Genomic DNA, 21129 nt, shown 5'->3' with positions numbered 1-21129 from the left:
GCTTGTTTCAAGTGGCCAACCCGACAAGGATTGGAAATGGGCCGGGTTCTCCGGGGTATCGTCGCAACACTGCCTACGAGACCCTGAGGCCGACAACATGGTCTACAATCGGCTGAAGCCCACCAATCACGCACGCACAGATGATAAGTCTAGACTTGGGGATAGTGAGAGCCTGCCCAGCTTGCGATGGAGAAATACTCATGGTACTTGCTTTCCACGAAGTTGAAAACGTCATGTTATCGAGATGATGATCTATGAGCTCTAATTCATTGCATCGCACTACTGCGAACGCCATTCAGCCTACCCAGAAGCAGCGTCAACCTCGGTCATTACCAGGAAAGCTCTGATACATGAATATAATCCCGTTCACGTCATGGCAAGTTCTATTCCCAAGAACTAGTGCATCTCCAGACTCGGAGAACGTAGATCGGAGAACGTGGATCGGAGTACCTAGGTTTCGGAGGGCAGTAGCCAGTCGGCTCTGATCAAGCAGAAACGAAGACGAAAACCCAGCTTTGAGGCTCACATCAAGGCCACTTGATGAAAGCCAGTAGGCCTCCCATGCCAGAGACCAGGTGCGTTTTTGAACGGTTGAAAGGAAGTCTTGTTTTCACCATCGGAATTTGTACTTGGTAGCATGAAAGGCGTCTAGGCAGTGAGCCTTGGGACGACTCGATGGTAGAGTGTCTAATTGCAATGATCCAGCTCGAGAGACCCACGGAAGGTGATGGCAGGCAGAAGCGGCAAAGTGGGGCTCAGTGAGATTGACGGAGCATAAGACAAAAGCAGAATCGGCTCTTAAGCTATCTCTAACCTTACATGGTGAAAATTGCCGAATCCTCAACGCGTGGCAGCCAGCTACTGCTCATGCCCTTCGTTTATTATGACGGCCATACTTGGTCAAGCGTAGCGTGTAGGTACATGCGCCCCACCGCTTCACTCGACGATGCATCCATCTCCTTCGGACCTGAGACGTGCTCCCTTGGCTGGCTCCGCAGCTACCTCAATGTCCCCCACAGAATACATGGTCAGGAGATGTGGCATTAGTCCCGTCCCCGCCAGAGAACGATTGATCAAGCCAAGGCACTCACAGGGGCCCTGCAAGGATGGTACACAACGGCCTGACTTGTTCAATGCGTTGCCCGGAGATGATGGCAGCTGGCTTGGACGGCATGGGTTTGAACTACTCCTATTCTCCGGTCTGAAAGGCTAGCGGAGTACCTCCAAGGCTTCGTGATATGGCAAGAATCGTTATCTGCCATGCTGTACCTTGGCCTCGATAACGCAGATCGGTATTCCATTTTCACTGCAGGGGTGCGGATACGCGTTGGTATAAAACCGGCGGCCGCCGCCCTCGAGGTTTTGGGCAACCCGCACTGTCAATCTATTGTACATTCTCTCGAGCACCCTGCCGCCTGCGCAAAACCCCAATGATGCAGTTGCAGGAGCTATCGAATGAACTTGCTCGGATGATTCTCGGGTATCTCGTCGCCGAAGAAGACAAGCTCAGCGCCGCCGCTGCACACCCTACGTTCGCCAGCCTACTTCTACAAGATCATCAACTTACGCCCGTTGCGTGGTGTCGCTACTTCATCTGGGGGAAGGGGCCGATCGCACAAAAAGTCGACAAGTCAGCAGCCCCCAAAGCCCTCAGTATCATAGGCCCTGCCTCCACCGTTGCAATCGAAGAAGAAATTGATTTCGAGGTGGAGATCTTTTTTCATCCCAGATTCGCCGGCCGAAAATTGCTTCACGACTCGCTGGAGGTGAAGGGCACCCTCCTTCATCTAGCCGCCTACTCTGGCCTTCACGAGGTCGTGGAGTTTGCGCTGGAGCAGGGCGCAGACAAGAACGCCGTTCTCGAGTGCCATCAATACGGCTTGTCGACGAATGACATGGAAAAGACCACGCCCCTTTATCTTGCCGCATCCCGGGAACATTGGGCTGTGGTGTACCGCCTTATCGAAGCTGGAGCCCGGGTGGGCGAAGGCATTTATTGGGCCATACAATACGAATCACCACAGATCCTCGGCCGAATACTTTCAGCCCAACCCCAGCCTTTGTCCAAGGAAGACCTCATCGTTCCTTTCGATTACATCGGCACCAGATGGTATGCCTACCGTGAACCAGAGACGGAGACAAAGAAAAGCACGGTAGCCCTGGCCAGCGTCATGTTGGGCCGTGGTGTGTACAATGCGATACGGGATGGGGATGGGGACGAGGATCAGGTTGGTGACACCGAGCAATATTTCGAGTTGGCCCTGAGAGAGGAAGACGATCAGACGGCATTATTGCTGGCGCAGGCTGGGTTCGCCAGTGAATTCGACATCAACGAGAACATCGATGGCTTCGTTAGGGACTGTCTTTGGTCCTTCCGAGGCCAGCGCGAAGGGTTCGCGAATTTGCTCGCCATTCTCAGGGTGTTCATGGAAAAGCAAAGCGTGAATAGGGCCGAATTCATGGCTTCGATTGACAGATGGGGCACACGAACGGAGGAGCAAAAACGGAGGGCTAAAGAGCTATGCGAGACATTGGAAAGCCATGGAAGGAATGAGACAAGCAATAGCTAGCAGTTATCTCAAGCCGTTGATCACGCTTTCCCAGAATGCATCGCTATGCCTACAGTCGTGCGTGGTGACATACGCAACAAGGTGCTGGACGTTGCTGCCACTCAACCGTGTGTGAAATATGAGGATGTGCGTCAGGGTGCACTGGACATCCATAAATGATGCGTGGTGTCAAGTTTAAGGAATGAACCTGCGAGGTGGGCGGGGAGTAGACGAGCAAGGTTTCGGACTGACTGACCACCGCTGCAGCCATATCGTTCACATTAGGGATGACGAGCGCGGCAGCGCGCTCTCGGGGCACAGCGAGGCTTCAGATGTTGCTCATACGAGGATTGATCAGCGGTCATGGTTGCGAGAACGGTTCGAAGTGAATTGTGGCAGCCCAACGTGAAGCTGCCGTCGTCGGGGTGGGTGGCTACTGAGCAAGGTCAACTTCCCTCTCGCCTAATTTTTCTTGGCATCCACTGTTAGTGTAATACGTGGGATACCACCAAAGTTCTTAACAGCGGAAAACCCTTCAATTCTCGCCTCCAGCGCCCTCCCGCGATGGCCTCGCAGCCTCCGGCGGGCTCTGGACCGATGCCGGCCTCCTCGGCCGGCCCTGATCGAGGCTCTGGAGCCCCTCCGGAGCCGTCCCCAACCTCAAGGGCTAAACGCCGCCGCGATACCGAGGCCCAGCCAGCCCGGCCCAGCCTCGTGGGAAGCCAGCCCGACGCCTCTACGACAACCCCCTTAACGGCTAAGGGACCCTCAACTGTGAATGGGACAGCTGCTGGAGCTGTCCTTACAGCCCTTAGTGAAGAGGCCAAGCTCTACGAAGCCCGAAAGGATGTCTTTATGGCTATCGCCCAGTCTGTAGACAACGTGGTCTCTTGCTTTGAGGGGCCTAGGAAGCAGATCGCGAAGGAGGCTACAACCTACGTAGTTCAAGCCTTGAAGAGGATCATGGGGAACGGAACGGCGGCCCCGACCCCGAGCCGGAATTGGGCTAAGGTGGTAGCTTCGGCTGAATCTGCAGCTGCAGCCCCAGCCCAAGCCCCGGCCCCGGCCCCGGTCCGCACCCAAAACCCAATCCATCCCCAGGCTCAGACTCAGACTCTAGCCCAGCCAAAGGAGGACCTCCGGGTCTTTGCCCGCATCCCCGAGGAGGGCCTAACGGCTGCTAGGAAGCATGCCCCTTTTGCCCTCCGCCGGAAGGTCTGCCAGGCCCTTGGCCTGCAGCTAGCAGATATCCCACATATCTACCACATCGCAACTGGCTACTCACTGAGACCCCTGAATAAGCAGGTTCAGCAAGCCCTCCTTACGGACAAACAGAAACTAGCCGACAGTCTTGGAGCCTATAAGGTTGAGACCCCTACTAAGTGGTTCACCTATGTTGTCCCACGCTGCCCTGCTAAGCTATGGACTATCGATGGGGATACCCTCGACCCAGCTACTCTAGTTGAAGAGGAGGTCTTTGCACAGACAGGATGCAAGCCTATCCGGGCCCGCCAATCCCAACTTGGCGTGAATCCTATCACAAACGAAGTCTCTTGGATCATCTCCTTCTCTGTAGAAGTACTACCCTTCAGGCTCTTCAACCAAAGCAGCAGATCTCAGCTTATCCAGAAGAAAAAGACCCTCATCAGACATGACCCTGGTTGCCAGGGATATCATTCAAACCGGTACTGTAACCGACAGCCACTCTGTAGCAACTGCAGCAGGCCCGCAGGCTCCCATGAGACCTGGCCCTGCATAGCCAGACCGAAGTGCGCTAACTGCGCCGGCCCCTTCCAAGCCAACCATAAGGACTGCCCAGCAAGGCCCTTAGTGGTTAACGGCTCCCCCACCCTCCCAGGTCGGAAGGAACTCTCCCGGATCCGTAAAGCTGGGCAGAAGGCCTATGAGGCCCTCTATCAGAGCAGTCAGGCCGGCACCCACGCCCGCAGCACCCAGCAACCTAGCAACAGCCTGACGAGCCCTCAGCCTGGCTCTAAGCGACCACGAGCCCCTACCCCTACCCAGGACTCAATCATCGTAGCGGACGTTAGCGATACAGCAAGCTCTAGCAGTATGGAGGAGGATGAGAATGAGGCTGAAGCAGACGTCTCTGACAACAACCCTATCCTACCACCACTACCTACCCAGCATACCCCAGCTACCTCAAGCAGCAGGGTCCAGCGGGTAGCTCAGAAGCCTGATTATAACGTTATTAATGCCTACACCCACCTCGACCTCGACTCGGAGCAGTAGGCTCAGGACGGCTCCCCCACGGGTATTACGGGTCGCCCAGTGTAACGTGGGGAAGAGAAGCCCAGCTCATACAGCTCTTCTAGAGCTCTGCTGGGCAGATCAGATCGATATAGTCCTGATCCAGGAACCCTGGATAGGCTATAGAGATAAGATGCAGATTAACACACACCCAGGCTTTAACTCCTACGTACCAGTTGACTTCTGGAACAGCAGAGACACAAGGCCTAGGGTTATGACCTACACACGCAAAGGTCTAAGGCTGCAAATACAGCAACAAAGGCCTACCCAATCAAGAGATATCTTGTGGGTGAAAGTTGGCGACCTCACTATTATGAATATATATAGGCCGCCAGATGAGCCTATAAACCAAGCAACCAGCCTCCTTCTAGATTACCAACCGCCAGAGAGAGCCCTTATTGCTGGGGACCTTAACGCCCACCACTCCTCATGGGAACCTGGGTCCCCTAGCCGAAATCGAGGAGACGATATTGCAGAATGGGCGGAAGGCTACGATCTTCTGTTTATTGGGGAGGTTGGGGCCCCTACCCATACCCACGGGCATACCCTCGACCTAACCCTCTCAAATATCCCCTTTACTGAGGCTTATATCAGCCCACACCTACACCCAGGGGCTGACCACGAAGCCATCACAACAATTATTCCTATGAGTAGGGCCCAGGAACAAGGACGCCAGGCTAACCAGCTCTCAGTACCAGAGTCAGCCCTACCACGGCTGATCGACCTAGTAAAGGCTGGGGCTACAGCCTTACCTACTCTAGGGGAACTGCCCAGCCCAGCAGAGCTAGACACCCTAGCTGCCCAACTGGTCAGCCTCTTCTATACAGCTATTCAAGCTGTAGGCAAGAGACGGACTAATCAGGGTAGGGGAGCCCCCTGGTGGACAGAAGAATGCTCAGTAGCCCACCAAGCTGCTATTAAGGCTAGGCGCCAACAGGCCCAAGAACCTGGGCTGGTCATACCTCCCCCTATCCTAGAGGAACAAAAGGTCTTCTTAACAACCGTTAGAAGGGCAAAACGCGCCTACTGGACTACTAAGGTTGAAGAGGCTAAGACAGACCAAGATCTATATAAGATCATAGGCTGGCGGAAGTCAAGCCTAGCAGTTAAAGCTCCGCCTCTAATAGTAGAAGGAGAGACGATCAGCAACACCTACGACAAAGCCCAAGCTTTACGAAAGGCCTTACTCGAACGGTTTAGCGCTAGAGATGACCTACCTGGGAACCCTTTTGCTATCCCAGTGGTCACAAGGCGTCTTATACCCTGGCAGGATACAGTTAGTATAGAGGAAGTACGCCAGGCTACTCTAACAGAGACTACAACCCCTGGGACTGATAGGATTACTACAAAGTTACTACAATGCACCTGGGGTTTAGTAGCTAGGCCTATACAGCAGCTCTTCCAGGCCTGCGTACAGGTAGGCTACTTCCCTAGACCCTTCCGCAAAGCGGAGGTTGTTATGATCCAGAAACCGGGGAAAACAGACTTCTCTAAGACTGGGTCCTGGCGCCCGATATCTCTATTATCCTGCTTAGGCAAAGGCTTAGAGCGGTTGATAGCAAAAAGGATGGCCTACCTTACCATCCTAGAAGGGGTCGCCAGCCCACAGCAGGTTGGAGCCTTACCAGGGAGGGCTGCAGTCGACCTGACAACCTGCCTAACCCATGAGATAGAGAGGGCTCTAGATGCAGGGCTTACAGCCACGCTAGCAACAATGGACGTTAAGGGGGCGTTTGACTCCGTTCTACGAAACCGACTTATTATCAGGCTACGGCAGCAGGGCTGGCCAAGCAGCCTGATCAAGCTGATCTACACCTTCACCTCTAGCCGAACAGCCCGGGTCAGGCTAGAGGATACTACTACAGAGGACTTCCCTCTATCCTGTGGACTACCACAAGGCTCTCCACTGTCCCCTATCCTCTTCCTGCTCTATATAGCTGATATCCTAGCTGATGATCGGAAGCTACGGTTTGGCTATGCAGATGATATAGGCTTAGTAGCTACTAGCCCCTCGCTAGAAGAGAACGCTACAGCCCTAGGCCAGGAGATCACTAGTATCCTCAGCTGGGGAACAGAAAATAAAGTCGCCTTTGATCCAGCTAAGTGTGAGGCAATCCACTTCAGCAGAAAACATAAACAGACAACAGACCTACCAGATATCCAAGCCAGAGGCCTAACTATTAAGGCCTCAATAAAGCCTATAAGATGGTTAGGGGTCTGGTTTGATAGGAGACTCACCTTCCAACACCATGTAGGAATAAAGGTAGCAGCAGCAAAGAAGGTAGCCTATTTCCTACAGCACCTTACAAACACAAAAGGGGGGCTCCCAGCAGCTGCAGTTCGAAAAGCAGCTATTGCTTGCGCCCTCCCAATAGCCCTATATGGAGCTGAGACCTGGTATGCAGGCTTGACCAGACCAGCCCTGAACAGCAGCACCAGTACAGTCGGCACAGGGCAGAATGGTTTAGCCTGTAGAGTCGGAAGAGTTATTACAGCAGCAGCAAGGGCTATCCTACCTGTCTGGAGGACCACACCAACCAGTGCCCTCATCCGAGATGCTGGCCTACCAACAGCAGAGGTGGCCCTTGAGGCAGCGCGACTACGCTTCGCTACACGCCTACAGAAGGTTGACCAACAACATCCCTTGGTCCCAAGGCTTCTACAGCCAGGGCGGCAGCAGACCAGGCTCCAAAGAACAGCTGGCCTCTTACCTAGGTGCCCAAGGCCAGCACTCCTACAGCCGCAATACCCCCCAGGGTCTCACCACCCTATAGTCACACAGACGAAGGAAGTAGCAGCAAGGATCTTCCAGGCCTGGCTTAAGACTGTGCCAGATAAGCATACTATTATCTACTCGGACGGCTCTAAGGCCCCTGATGGCGCTACAGGGTTTGGCTTTGTTATATACCGTAAGAACAAACGTATAGCCCAGGGCTGCGGCCGCCTTGGCTTAGCAGAAGTGTTTGATGGGGAGGCTGAGGGGGCGAGGGCAGGGCTCCGACGGGCCCTCCTTACCTCCCAGGGCCAGCCTATACACATCTGTATCTATAATACCAGCGTTATCCAGGGGATCCGAGGCAGGGTCCCAGACTCCTCACAAGCGGCCTTCCTTGAGATCCAAGAGACAGCTAGGATGTATGACATACGAACCCATTGGTCCCCAGGGCATGAAGGCATCAAAGGGAACGAGGAAGCAGACAGCCTAGCCAAGGAGGGCACAACCCTGCCAGCCCCTAGGGGCCAACTAGCCACCCTGTCAGGGATCAAACGGCTAGCTAGAGAACGGATATGCCGCCAGTATAGAAAATGGTGGAAGCAAGAGGCAACACCCCGCTATACCCAACTAGGGCTTAAGGCTTCCCTCGCCTGCCCCCCTGAACTAGCCCTGCCACGGGCTATACTCCATCATCTCCTAGCAGCCCGGTCAGGCCATGGAGATTTCGAACAATACCATCAACGCTTTAACCATACAGAAGCACTGCTTACCTGCTCCTGTGGGGAGGCAAAGGAGGCAGACCACCTAGTCTACTGCCGAAAGACCTTAGCGAGGAGGCTTCAGTGGCCGACCCTCCACCCTTCTAGTCCACAGGAGCCTGTAGGACCAATAGGATCTCTGGATCGATACTACAAGGGGCTAATCACTGATCATGAAGGCTTCCAGGCCTTTCTCTGCGTGACAGACTTCTTCCGGAAGATCTGCCCGCGGTACTAGGGCCCAGGTCTGAACCTAGGCCTTAGTAACGAACCCCCTCCTCGTAGAGGAACTGACGAGTATAACGGAACCAGGGAACCAGCGGGAACTAGGGACGGATAGAACACATAGTAGCCTATGGGCAAGATTTGGAGGACGTTAGGAAGAGGCGTGTAATGTAGAGTATATAGCTTGAGCCTGCGGCCCTCCACGCCATATACCCCTCGGGAGGTCGGCCGCAAGGGCGGCTGCGCCCTTGCCGCCACGGCGTTAAATACAACAACAACAACAACAACAACATTGGAGCTCTACGTCCGATCGTGCGTTGAAAGGAGCATGGATCAGATATAAGTCTACAAACTCGAGACCGAGCCTGCGCAGAGACAACTCAAACGATGCCTTCGGATTGGTCATATCCCAAAGCTTGGTTGCCACATAGAGCTCTTCTCTAGGAACTCCAGAGGTTTTGATTGCTAAACCCATCTCGATCTCGTTCCCGTAGACTAAGAATATATTAGCTGGGCACGAATCAAATGCGAGCGCGACTATACCCTCGGCGCCGTCCAAATGTCGAAATCCTGCCTGGATAGCGTTCTTCGCGGCTTCGACGATCACATGGTCGATTGGCTCGCTGCTCGTCTTGAAGTTCGCGGTCCCCGTTCCATAAGCGAGCTGAGCTTAGATGTCACTAAGAGCCTCTTAGATCAAGGACGATCACATACCATTGGGATGAAATTGCCATCGTTCAACTTTAGCGATGGGAGGGGAGGGCTCTGGTTTAACTCATCACGGGTTGCTTTGACGTCTCCAAGAGATCCCATTTTGGCCGTGGATAGCAGAGATTAAAGAAGAGTGTGGAACCGAGAGGAAGGAGTTGATACCTGAACGTCGTGCGGGCGTGAGCCTGACAGCTTTCCTTGCTGCGTGGGTCAAGCATGATTATTTATACCCAGTGTCAAACTCAGTGCCCTGTCTCGGGCCTTAAGCTGCACACTATATCAGGGAGTGACTCTTGATACATCCCATGTGGCGATGATGGTCGCCTGTCACCGAGGCGTCTGTAACGCTCCGGGGACACAGGACGCCGCGCGCGGAAGATGCGGCAAGCAGCTCCGCTATCGCCCTTCCCTTGCCCTTCCCACACCTGGAGGCCTCGGGAGATGTCTTCCTGTACAGTACATCAGCTGAGAAGCACTTGATATGATACCTTTGATTGCAGGGGCCGTTCTCAGACAGACTGGGTGATGATATTCCTGACTTCCAATGCTGGGGTCCCTGGAAAGGCACAGTGGCCTGGCGGACGGAAACAACTTTCCGTATATATAAGCCCCTCTTCTTCAGTCAGAGCAGAATAAAAGTGCCGAGCCTTGCAATCGCCAAAGCAATGGATCCACAGAATCAACCGACTGATAGCCGCCGCTTGCGACGCAGTCGCAAGAGGACCGCCCTGACCGCAAGTAACAACAGTCCCAACCAGCCCATGCAAGCGCCAAAGCCTCTCGGCCACAGAAGACTTATTTTTAGCTTGGAGGGGACTGAAGCCCTTGAGCAAGGAGACTCCAGTACCGCAGGTGCTTCTCGCACGATCCCAGTTGCTGTACAGGCCAGTACACCAGCTATCCATTACACCCTTCTTGACGATTTTGATGTAAGTCTTTCCTAGTCAAAACTTTGGTAAAGCTGACATTTGGTAGCAAAAGTGGAAAGTCTTCCATGATGCATTCGAAGCATGCTTCGGAGATACGCCGTTTTACGAAGCCTTCATTTCTACCATTCAGATGCATGGTACACAATACAGAAGAGTGGTCCAGGCACAAAGCAAGCTGATGGAGGATTTGAGTTCCACACAGGCCGCGCTGCACAAGGCATTGGCTGAACGGGACGAGGTACTGCTTCGGATGAATAGCTTCTGGCGTGCTGTGCCACTCGACATCGTGTCTGTTGAGGAAGGGCCGGCAACCATGAACAGATAGAACCAAAATAGATACTGCGCCGAGATTGGAACCGCTGGAAATAACAGTGTGAGTGGCGCATCACAACAGGAAGTAAACCCTGTTGGCCTTATCGGAAGGTGAACTTCGGAAGTTCCATGAGTTATTGGAAGCTCACCAGCAGAGTCAACCAAAGGTTCATAGACAGTCTCTACTTAAATACGAAAGAATCCCTTCAAGTAACACACTGGTATCAACCCAGTCAAACCAAACATTATCTTACATCAATCAAATCAACCTCTTTCACAAGCACAAAACGTCAACATGAAGCAGACCAAGATTAGCAGGAAGCGCTCAAACGCTGTCGTTGAGCAAACCGAAATAGCCCCTCGGCCATTGCCTCAACTCAGCGTGCAGACGGCACCTGTGAGGGAGGTTATCGTAAGTACACAGAAAACATTCAAGTTCTCGGCTGATATCACTAGCCCGCCATACCCGGACATGGTGTTCATCAGCGAAGCTTCTCCGACCAGCTGGATTATCAGTTGTGGAACATGAGCCAGATCATCAACATCTGCCGCGCTGACCGGAACACACGATTCCAAGATCTGAGTCGAGAACGAGAAGCCCGCTCCGGCCTGGAACAGACCATGTCTCGATTGCAAGAAGAGCTTTCGTCGACAACCTCGAAGCATTTGGGTCTTCATGACCAGTACTGCCTGCTTGGCAAGAAATACGACGAACTTCAGTCGTCGTCTAATCTTGTCAACGCCGAACTTCACCGGGAGCTTTCGGCAGCGAAAGATCTCTTGGAGAGGCAGAGAGAACGCATTCATGCATGCGAGATGGATCTACGTCAGTTCCAACGCAAGGTCGATGACCAGGCTCAGTTGGTGAAGACACAAGAGGATATCATCAAGGATCTCTATGCTCGCGACCAAGGCCGTCCTCCACCTTTCCGAGACCTTGTCACTTTACCCAAGGCCGACTTTTTCAGCGTTTCGCCCAAGATGGAGGAAGAACATGGTCAGAGCAGAGAGGGGAATGGGGATCCTGAGCATGTCGCCAAGCGACAAAGATCACAGTGATCTGGTCTGTTCAGAAAGTTTTGTACACACGTTGTTGTTAGTCTGAATGTCACGTGCGCACTAGTTCATGCAGCTTGAACGTCGATGCAACGCTAGTGTATGAGATGCTGCCCTGCTCTTAGGATTGCGACTCGTGCCACAAAGCATAGGTCGCTAGCCGTATATCCCGCCACCCGCCTTTTCTCAAAAGTTGAAGTCCCCCTGAACGTTTTTGTTGCATGGAACACCTCGAGCAGTTCTGTGAAGGGTTGACAAGAGGATTTGCAGACGGGGATACAAATCAGATTAGGGCCGAAAGGTTCGTGATTTCGAATGACGTCTCCAGCTTCCAGCTTGCCATGATGTAACAGTGACTGACTTCACACACGGACCAAGGAGGGGCGGCGCGGGGAAGTTCCCCCAGTGGGACGTCTTCGTTTCGGAGATTGGCCAATCCTCTGCTCTTCCGACGCCATCACTCACGAGGTGGCGTTGGCTGAGGGATTTAAACCGCTACATGCTAACCTCATTGATACATCTATGTCCGGCGATTGCAAGGCTTAGATGAGAAAATGGTCAGTTGTGTTGGTGCTCAACTAACATCCCTGCTTGAGACATTTCCTATATGCAAGACGAAAGCTGAAATCTTCCTTCGGATTAAACCTGGTCAATACAGTTATGTCCGACGATTGCAGGGCTCATCTGGGAGACTGGTCAGCTGTGTTGGTGCTCAGCTTGCATCCTTGCTTTGGGGCACCTACACCATGCAAGATGGAAGCTTAAGCTCCCTTCGAAGATCAATCAAATCGAGCGGCTCGTCCCGAAAGTCTGGTAACTCGCCCCACCAGGCAGGGGCCCAGGGCTCGGAGGTGACAGCTGGTGAGCAATGCGACCAGTTGATAGCTTTCGCGAAAGCTATTATTTGCGCAAGCCGACCTGCTCGGCTTCCCATCTAACCGACGACTGTCTGGACCAGCGCAACCTCGGGCTTCGGCCTTAGCATCATTACCGTTGGCTTCCTGCGGACATCGAAATGTGACGCTTGCCTGATAGAAAATAGCGGCCAATCAGACGTGGATGTCAGTTCAAAAAAAAAAATCCCGAAAGGCCGTCGGCGGGCGTTTACTTGACCAACTGCTGGTCAGTGACATAACGTAGCGGTTAGCTCCTAGCCGCCATTTTCGAAGCTTTTGACATCTTCCCAGATCTATTACCGCGCGATTGCGCCTGATTGACCCAAGCACCACCTTACTCAGTGCAAGTCAAATATGTCGCTACCCTCGGAATTGACCGCTGCTGTCCAATGTCTCGGTCGACATTTGGATACAGTTCGACAGCGCGCTTGTGATAGAGAACATTTAGTGCGAGCCACGTTAGATTCTGAGAGAACTGCGCTTGAGCGCAAAATTGCAGATAACCAGAATCGAAGAAAGGAGGTGGAAGCATTACTTGAGGTTTGGGAACATGAAAATGCCGATGCTTTCCAACGGCTCGCGCGTCTCGAAGCAAGCTACCATGATTCACTTCAGAGGTCGCGATCGCTGGAAGCTGTCCCAGATTACCAACATCTAGTGAGTGCTGCTTCTATACTTTCGCTGGCTTCAGCTAATCCTGGAGATGCAGGTCGGTTTCATATTTGGCAGCGCTTCAGTTCCAGCTAGAACCCCCAGTTATCTACCATATATGCATACCCAGGACGCCATGATGATGAGCGAGATCCAAAACAATCCCGAAGACAGTGAGCCAGCAAACACTATCCCAACCATGCAGCAAAATATCGAACTCTCAGAATCCGCAGTTGCTTCTCTTCGGCGTCAAATGGCTGAGGGAATAGCCGGACATCAGTTCGACCAAGGCCACAAGAACGATATCGGCCAAAGCTCGTCCAAAACACAGAATTCAATCGATTTCGAAGAGCTCTATGAAGGCGGGAAAGCCAAGTACAAACATAGAATTCTTTATTTCAAAGGGAAGTGGTATATACTCAAGTGTGATAAGCATGAGATGCACTTTCCATACCGGTCTGCCTCTGCAGCAGGCTCTCATCTTAGAAGCCACTGGCATAGAGGTTCGGCCTCGAACTTCGCGGCCGTTATCAAAGCCTTCGGCGTTAGAGTGGAGAACTGCAATGGTGAGAGGGCCGACCGAAATAATGAGGAATTCTTGTCTACCTTGGCCGGTGGATATTGCGTATACAAGGGCACTCGAGACAGTCAAAAGAGTACAGGTATGATCTCTTTGAAAAGCACTTACATCGTCTGACCTGGTTCATAGACGATGATTTGATCGCCGAAGAAATCATTGTGGCGTGCGATCCTGACTCAACTCGGGATTACACGAACTCTTTGCCCCAGCCGCCTGGTTTTTCGGCAAGCGAGTGCGAGAATCACCGGCCGCCCGCATCGGGCCAAGGTATGACCGTTCCAGATCATCTGAGGGACAGTCAAGAACAGGGAGGATTGCAGGAGCCAACGAATTGTAGTCAGTGGTGGCACATTGTGAATGACAATGCCTGAAGCGGGAACGGTTAACAGTATCAGTGTTTGAAGTGAGCTAGAACGAGAGACTATAACAATAAGACCTGAAAAATTCTATAGAGCCGGCTCTATTTTATAAGAAGCCTTTCCATGAGCTTCCTGTTCTCCGCTCTGTCCTCCCGTCTCTCCTTTCTATCTTCGATCGTCATCTTCACTAGCTCTTGTATGGCGACGACTATTTGCTGCTCCGTATTGTAAGCATCACCACTTCGAAGTAGACGACTTGGGGATTGGATGGCACGTGGATACGCAAGCTTCAAATAATTTCGGTCATACGACGGATACGTTAACTGTCCATACGTCGGCGCCCAGCTTGGCCTCACTCCTCTTTTTACGAGGAAGTCGTCGATCTTTTTATCAGTGAGCTTGTGGCCAATCCAGGCTCGAAGTGCCGTTCGGGACAGGATGTGGGCTTTCTGCGGGTTCGGGTCGTCTTGTCTATCGACCCAAACGTAGCAGATGCCGCTCGTTCCTAGGCTGTAGAAAGCAACACCACGTATGCCACCGAAAAGGTTAGGTCTGACGTCTTTGTATACTTCTTCCATGCCGTTAATGATGTTCTTCTGCTCTTCTGGAAGTTCGTGATAAAGACGGGTTGCCTCGTACCCGAGCTCGCTGCCTGGGACCAGTTTGACGGGATTGGCCTCGGGGACCTCGACAACGAATCGCCACCCTACAGGTGATTTCTGCCCGGTAACTTTACATTTGCGTTCGATAATACAGCAGCCCAGGATTCTTTCCCCTAACGGTGTTCTGCCTACCTGCTGCAGTTGCGTCTCTCTTGGGGGTGGTATTTCCTGGTCCATGTTGTCCTGGTCCATGTTGTCCTGGTCCATGTCGTCCTGGTCCATGTCGTCCTGGCCTGCATTGTAGTAAGCGTCTTCGTTGGGTCTGTTAGGAGAGACGTGCTCCTCGTCAACGTCCATGGATTGCCCCACGCCTGCATTATGCCCGGTGTTAGATGCAGAACCACCAGGAGCATCTTCCATGTTGACGTCTTGACCCACACGGCTGCTATTCCTGTTGTCTTGCTTGCCTTTACGTTTGCTGGCGTTCTGCTTGGGCTCGCCAGGTTGGTATGTAGTCAGCGCAACCAGCCTCTGATCGGCAACTTTGCCGAAAGCATCTGCCCATGCCTTGGGCCATTGGTTGTATTCATTCAAGCATTGCCGCCGGAAAGTAGTTTTAACGGTTTCTGCCTTCACTTTGGCGTCTTCCGTTTCATCTTGGCTTGGAGAGAGTTCAAATCGTCTCTCATGGAGGTCGCGATACCCTCGCTCATCTGGTAAAGTTCCCCCCTTCGTCCTTTGTTTTCATTGGCCTTCCTGATCTTTCCGTTCATTCTCTTGATATCGGTTTTGGAGTTGGTCCCGTTCAAAAGGTACGCCAGAACACCTTTCGCGTATTTGCTGTGAATTTTCGCAATGTCTTCGTCTTTTTTCGGTATATCATCTTCGTCGTCGTCGAAATCTTCATCAGAACTCGGGTCATCATCCCCGTTCCTGCCGAAGGCGCTGTCATCAAACTCTTCGTTGAGATCGACTGTGGCAGTTGGAATCTTGCTCTGTCGGCCAGGGTCTTTGAGTTGGCGGTCATATTCTGCTTTCTTTCGTGGGTCTGTAAGCGTCGACTTCGCGTCGTTTACTTCTGCAGATGCATTGTCAGACTGTGCCTCACCGCCGTACGTTGGTTGTACTTACTTTGCATACAGAGTTTCGCCATTTTGTCTTCGTTCTTGTCGGTATGTACGAGCATCGTCATCTTTTTTAGGGCAGTCTTGACCTGATCGTCGCTGGCGGCGCTGGGAATCTCGAGAATGTTGTAGTAAGTGGCGTTATTGTTTATTAGCGGCAGCATCCTCGTGACGGCAGCTCGTCGATTTCTGTCGTTGAGCTGAGACGCGTTGGCTCTAGACGTCTCTTCCTCTGTGAGGCGAACAACGGCAGCATTGAAGATGACGTCGAAGAGGTCCTCTTTTTTGTTCATAATCAACATGTCAATATTCGTGGCGCGGTCATCCAGCTCGGATACGGCCCCCGATTTCTTAACTTTCGTAGCCAATTCACGCACAAAGTTAAGCTTATAGTTGTTTGCCATTACATCCTTCTTGGCTCTATGGTCCTCGCCTTTCATATCGGCAAGGCGCTTCTTTAGGAAGTTGACGAAATTCGCAGCCTCTGCATCCAGAACTTTCCTGATGGATGGATCTGTGAATTCAACCGTGATGGCTGGCCGACCGGGCTTGGCCTGGGGCTCAGGCTCATCTGGTTCTTCCTCGGGAGGCAGGTACTGGTCTCTGGAAGTAGCCGTCGGCGGAGCAGCGGGGACCTCTATATGGCTTGAGGTAATGGCTTGAGAATTTGGCCCTGTTGAAGACGGTTCCATGTTGGAAAGGGCATTATCAATAGATACAGCGATTGTTTGATTGACTGGTTCTGGCAGCGCCAGAGGCTTCTTAGCCCGAAGGGTGGAATTGCCCGACTCATCCTCCGACTCTACGGAGGGGGCTGGTGGGAGACTAGAAAGCTTGGGATATTCGATGGACATTGTGTTTGTTTGTCTGATGAAGCAGAGATGATCCCATGAGCTCCGTCAACTGTTATATGCTGCGCTCGAGTTATTATTAGAAGAAATCCCGAAATGGCCGTCATGTCACAACTGGCCGGGCCGTTTCTGGACCAACACGCCAATGTCAGTGATTGGCTGAGACCTTCGTCTGCCCCTTCATGGCCATTGACGAAGAAGACAGCTTGCCAATTGCCTCCGATGCCGACTTAATGGAGGATACCAGACTCGACGCTCCTGTGCCTTTGGTTCGAGTTGCGTGGGGGCAGCGCCAACAAGCATGCGCTGAAGCTGACCCAAATTCAGTGGCCATGGCGGGTCGTGATCCGTGGTCCAACAAACCCTGGTCAGGCCCCCACAGGTTCGCGCCCGGCACATCCATGTTGACGCGACCGCAAGGGTGAGGGTGTCCCCGCTGCTCGTCCACCAGGGCGCATGCAGCAGACATTCAGAGCCAACGCTCTCACGGACAGTGCGCCTTGCAGGGGTAGACTGGGTATTTAGTACCTACGTCTGCCCGTGCACGGGAGGGAAACAGAGGGCAGCGGTCGCGCTGTTCAGACGAATCGAACCGGTACAATGGATATTGCGTCCAAGCTTCGCGCTCTGGAGACGAAGCTCCAGCATGTCACCAGGATTGTCTCCACGCTCCAGCTGTCCACCCCGCACGCAGGAAGGAGAACTCGACGCAACAATCCCCGCCAGACCACCAAGCCAACGTCGGATCTTGATGAGCTGAAAGACCTTCTCACCGGACTTTATGCTGAACTACAGAAAATACAGCAAGAGGTTTCGCGAACATCCGAGCAGCCTGGCCAAGAGACTTTACCTGCCGATGCCGCATCGCCGAGCTCAGCGCTCTTTTCCCCGCCGCCATCTGTCGTGGCGGACGAACACTCGGACCCACCCGCGGACCTTCCGGCGCCCTCACCGCGAGTGGCCGATGTGCCCACCCACCAGGAGACCGTCCCCAGTCCACCTCCGGACGCTGGTGGATCCCGCGCAGACCTGGAGCCACCCACGGCAGCTGCCCCGGGTTCCGCGGCACCATCGCCACTTTCCGATCTGGGCTCCGACGTGGAGTGGGCTTTGCAGCATGCAGGGTCGCTCCTCGAAGCGCAGGGCGAGTCGCCGACCGACCCGGCCCCGCCTGAGCCTGCACCGATCACGACCAGGCCCAAGTTCAGCTTGACGACTGAGGAAATGGGTGTCAATTTGGTGCCGAACATCGCCAAGATGGTCAGCGACGAAGACTTCACGGGCAAGGTCCGGATCACAAATCTGCCCGAGGTTGACTGGGCCAATTTGGAGTCCAGCATCGGGCGGCCTAAGGATCGCGAGCATCTGGGAAACGTGTACACCAAAGGTCCCGATGGGTCCGGATACTCATTTCTGAAGCTATCGCCGTCCACCAAGTTCGTCCTCCCGGACTTCTCTCAGATGCCAGAGAAGCCGTCGGAGGACGAGATCACAGCGTTTCTTGACGACATCGCCAACGACCCCCCCAAGGGGTCCATACCGTATTATGCCGGGCCGCCGCTGACGTCCAGCATCGAATCGTTCCTCCACCCAGGCGACGCTCTCGCGTCCATGGAAGCCATTGCCGGCGGGAACTCGCCCTACGTGTACATCGGCGCCAAGTATTCCGGCACCGGCTGGCACGATGACGACGCTCTTCTCTGGTCATGCAACTATGTCAGCTTCGGCTGGAAGCTGTGGCTCGTCGTCGCAGAACACCACAGGGCGAAGTTCGAAGCCTTCATCCGCCGACACTGGAAGGCGAACCGATGCGCGCAGTTCGTACGCCATCTGTCACTCTTCGTCGGTCCGTCAAGGCTTCGCGAGGAAGGTATTGACTTCGTCGTACACTGCGCCGGGCCCGGCGACATGGTCATCATCCGCCCCGGGCAGTATCATGCCGTCGTCAACTTCTCTTCGTGCTTTGCCACGGCCATCAATTTCTCGCTGCCCGGAGACCGCGTCATGCCGCCAGACCTCGCCGTTTGTAAGCAATGTGGGCTATACCCTCTGCACCGCCCGGACTTCCGCATTGTCTCGCCCCCTCCCTTGGACCCTGTGCCAGGCGTGGAGACAGAGCATGTCAGCATCGCAGAGAGGACAAAACTCGCGAGACGACCGGCGGCGCGGCCACAGGATTTGCAGCCAGCTAAGAAACCGAAAACTTCCCGGCCTCATCCAGAGCTGGACGAGATCATCAGCCAGGTCCTGAAGATCGACAAACTCTGCCACATTCCTCGTATCGACCATAGAAACCCACCAAGCCCCGAAGTCTTGAAACTCGCCATGGCCATCGGCAGCCGTCCGGCGATTCAGCAATTCTGCGACCTCGTCCGCAGTAGACGGGATCCCAAGAACGACCGCACCAGACTATATTTCGAAGGCGATCTGCAAGTCCGCATCACACAACGTCTCACTGCACTCGGCAGGTCCCAGCGGAGATCGAATCTCGAGAGGCTCATGGTCCGTCTCGACCAGTACTATCTTGCCTGCGACATCAAGCAGTCCAAGCAAGGGCGCCTCAGGGCGGATAGTTCATTTCTCGACGCTATTGCCAAAAAGTCGCATTGCCCCAGAGATGTACTGTCGAAACACGTAAATCAAGGCAACAAGTGGATGCGACTTTGCCGTGAACGCAAGGAGCTTCTGTGTTTTATTTTCCTAGACAGCAGGAATCCATTCGGCGTATTTTTGGATGCGTGGATGTCATTACAAGAAAATGACGTGGATGTTCTGCATCGACTTCTGAGCAATGACTACATCGCGTCATTGTGCACAGTGGCGGCAGCGTTGATGCAGTCAATAGACGGCGTCACTCATGACGTCGATTTTGTCTGGGAAATGCAGAGCAAGCCTTTGTGCAGCATACCAGAAGAGGACATGCTGTTACTCCTTCGTCCCTTTCCACAGGTTGCAGAGAACGTCTTTGAACCGGGCAGATATCCCACGTAGCCGCGTCCTGCAGCATGGCCTGAGCATGCACCGTGGCCTGCTGATCCCACTTCTATTCTCGATCTCGACAGCAAGTTATGTGAGTTTTGCGAGGAAGCCGAATGCAAGTGTCTGGAGGAGCTATCTTCCCGCAACGGCTCACGACCTATGCCGCGCATAAAAGACTATGGGGCACTGGGGCGAGGTCTGCAGGCTACGGCAAACCAGTATGGGCAAGTGGCGTATCGGTCAGGCGATGTCATTGGAATTCTTGCTGGAGAGATTGCTCCTGTGGACACTTTTGATGACAGCCATACGCTGGAGTTTGTGAGGCCGGATCTTCCTGATGAGCCGGTCGTCTGTCAAATCCGCTGCGTCGAGGTCAGCAACGTTTTTAGGCTGCTTAACCATTCCTGCCGGCCTTCTGCAAAATTTGAGCAGTTACGAGCAAGCGGCCGCTATGTAACAGCAGTTAGGGCCGCCCGAGATATTACCGATGGCGAGCAGATCACGGTCTCTTACGGAAGTAAATGGACGGCAAGCCCGTGTCTTTGCGATGCTTGTCAGGAAGCAGGGGACACAGTTTGAATGTGCACGGGCCACAAGGTCCTAAAGGACCTTATGGCCCGTGCGTAAAGATGCGTGGCATAGTTGGAAAAAAGACGAAAAATGAATTAGATCCAGCACAACAACCTCGCCACTAGAACATTTGTGTGCGGTTAAAATTCAAGTAAAATGAAAACTGATCATAGTAAGTATTCCTAATTGCCAATACACCACCAACACACTATCTCCGCCGATAACTCCTGTCTGGTGGGACGTATCGTATGAGTCTCCACGCCAACAACTCATCGCGAAGGAACAGATTGTATGTCGCCGTACGGAGTCGCTTGGATCCTGGCTCTGATTCTTTTCGAATCATCAGCCATCTGGAGGGCAGACCATCTTTTTTTGAAGGGGTTGCCGGGAACCGACTCGAAGCATCCGATGTGATAGACTCGGCTTGTGATTCTTAGTCAGCATTCTCCACCCATAGACACCAAACGACTTACACAATCCATTTTGTGGAGGTAATGTGGAAAGGCTGGGACCATTCCATATCGTATCCCATTTCGTCAGGGATATGGGGTTCCATAAGTTGACGAAGAAGCTCTGTGAAGAAGCCCTCCTTTCCGAGCGCGACACAGTTTTGCTCTATCAACCCGTTGTAAACTAGTTTTTCTCCGCAAAAAGAATAGAAGACAATATAGTGAGCTATCTCAGGACAAGGGGGGTTCAAGGGGGTTGATAGTAGCTGGTACCATGCATTCGCCCCCAAAAAAGGTGCGAGAATATCATTCCACCGATGCATCTGCGACGTGATGTGGCTAGTTTCGCTAATGACGGGCCTGTAGTCAGGCAAAAGAGTTGAGCTGAAGGAAGGCCAATCCTCTGCTGCGAGCGGACCGTAACTGAACGTTCATTAATCACTGCTCGATTGAAAGGCGCTAAGCACTAACTTTGGGATATCGCCAATCGGCGGGAATCCAGTAGGATATCTCGCACGCGCTCGGATTGCCGGCTGACTGA

The 21129-nt window shown here is 53.3% G+C and overlaps 8 protein-coding genes across 8 annotated transcripts; 5 read left to right on the top strand and 3 right to left on the bottom strand.

Moving 5' to 3' along the window:
• Positions 1-1430: 1430 nt before the first annotated feature.
• On the top strand, positions 1431-2570 carry CGGC5_v016903 (uncharacterized protein; the record flags this gene model as incomplete). Its single annotated transcript, XM_032028282.1, has 1 exon — positions 1431-2570. One exon carries the CDS (start codon positions 1431-1433, stop codon positions 2568-2570), a length of 1140 nt encoding a protein of 379 aa, XP_031875429.1.
• A 543-nt stretch (positions 2571-3113) lies between these two features.
• On the top strand, positions 3114-4802 carry CGGC5_v016902 (uncharacterized protein; the record flags this gene model as incomplete). Its single annotated transcript, XM_066153639.1, has 1 exon — positions 3114-4802. The coding sequence occupies one exon, from the start codon at positions 3114-3116 to the stop codon at positions 4800-4802; it is 1689 nt and encodes a 562-aa protein (XP_066006972.1).
• A 3573-nt stretch (positions 4803-8375) lies between these two features.
• On the bottom strand, positions 8376-9332 carry CGGC5_v016901 (NAD/NADP-dependent indole-3-acetaldehyde reductase; the record flags this gene model as incomplete). The annotated part of the gene is made up of 6 exons (XM_066153638.1): positions 8376-8413; positions 8463-8541; positions 8590-8620; positions 8873-9014; positions 9063-9183; positions 9234-9332. The coding sequence occupies 6 exons, from the start codon at positions 9330-9332 to the stop codon at positions 8376-8378; spliced, it is 510 nt and encodes a 169-aa protein (XP_066006971.1).
• A 1434-nt stretch (positions 9333-10766) lies between these two features.
• Positions 10767-11530, top strand: CGGC5_v016900 (uncharacterized protein; the record flags this gene model as incomplete). The annotated part of the gene is made up of 2 exons (XM_032027457.1): positions 10767-10883; positions 10928-11530. The coding sequence occupies 2 exons, from the start codon at positions 10767-10769 to the stop codon at positions 11528-11530; spliced, it is 720 nt and encodes a 239-aa protein (XP_031876165.1).
• A 1247-nt stretch (positions 11531-12777) lies between these two features.
• On the top strand, positions 12778-13771 carry CGGC5_v016899 (uncharacterized protein; the record flags this gene model as incomplete). The annotated part of the gene is made up of 3 exons (XM_032027458.2): positions 12778-13080; positions 13133-13247; positions 13299-13771. 3 exons carry the CDS (start codon positions 12778-12780, stop codon positions 13769-13771), a joined length of 891 nt encoding a protein of 296 aa, XP_031876164.2.
• Positions 13772-14114: 343 nt separating this feature from the next.
• CGGC5_v016898 (uncharacterized protein) lies at positions 14115-15035 on the bottom strand (the record flags this gene model as incomplete). Its single annotated transcript, XM_032027459.1, has 1 exon — positions 14115-15035. One exon carries the CDS (start codon positions 15033-15035, stop codon positions 14115-14117), a length of 921 nt encoding a protein of 306 aa, XP_031876163.1.
• A 212-nt stretch (positions 15036-15247) lies between these two features.
• On the bottom strand, positions 15248-16593 carry dnaJ-1 (Chaperone protein DnaJ; the record flags this gene model as incomplete). Its single annotated transcript, XM_032027460.1, has 2 exons — positions 15248-15693; positions 15747-16593. The coding sequence occupies 2 exons, from the start codon at positions 16591-16593 to the stop codon at positions 15248-15250; spliced, it is 1293 nt and encodes a 430-aa protein (XP_031876162.1).
• Positions 16594-17190: 597 nt separating this feature from the next.
• Positions 17191-19581, top strand: RPH1-0 (DNA damage-responsive transcriptional repressor RPH1; the record flags this gene model as incomplete). The annotated part of the gene is made up of 1 exon (XM_032027461.2): positions 18052-19581. The coding sequence occupies one exon, from the start codon at positions 18052-18054 to the stop codon at positions 19579-19581; it is 1530 nt and encodes a 509-aa protein (XP_031876161.2).
• Positions 19582-21129: the final 1548 nt, after the last annotated feature.

This window comes from Colletotrichum fructicola (genome assembly GCF_000319635.2).
Source record: "Colletotrichum fructicola Nara gc5 chromosome Unknown KSG_Nara_v1_contig11, whole genome shotgun sequence".
Lineage (NCBI taxonomy): Eukaryota > Fungi > Ascomycota > Sordariomycetes > Glomerellales > Glomerellaceae > Colletotrichum > Colletotrichum fructicola.
This window is presented reverse-complemented; position numbering and strand designations above follow the sequence as displayed.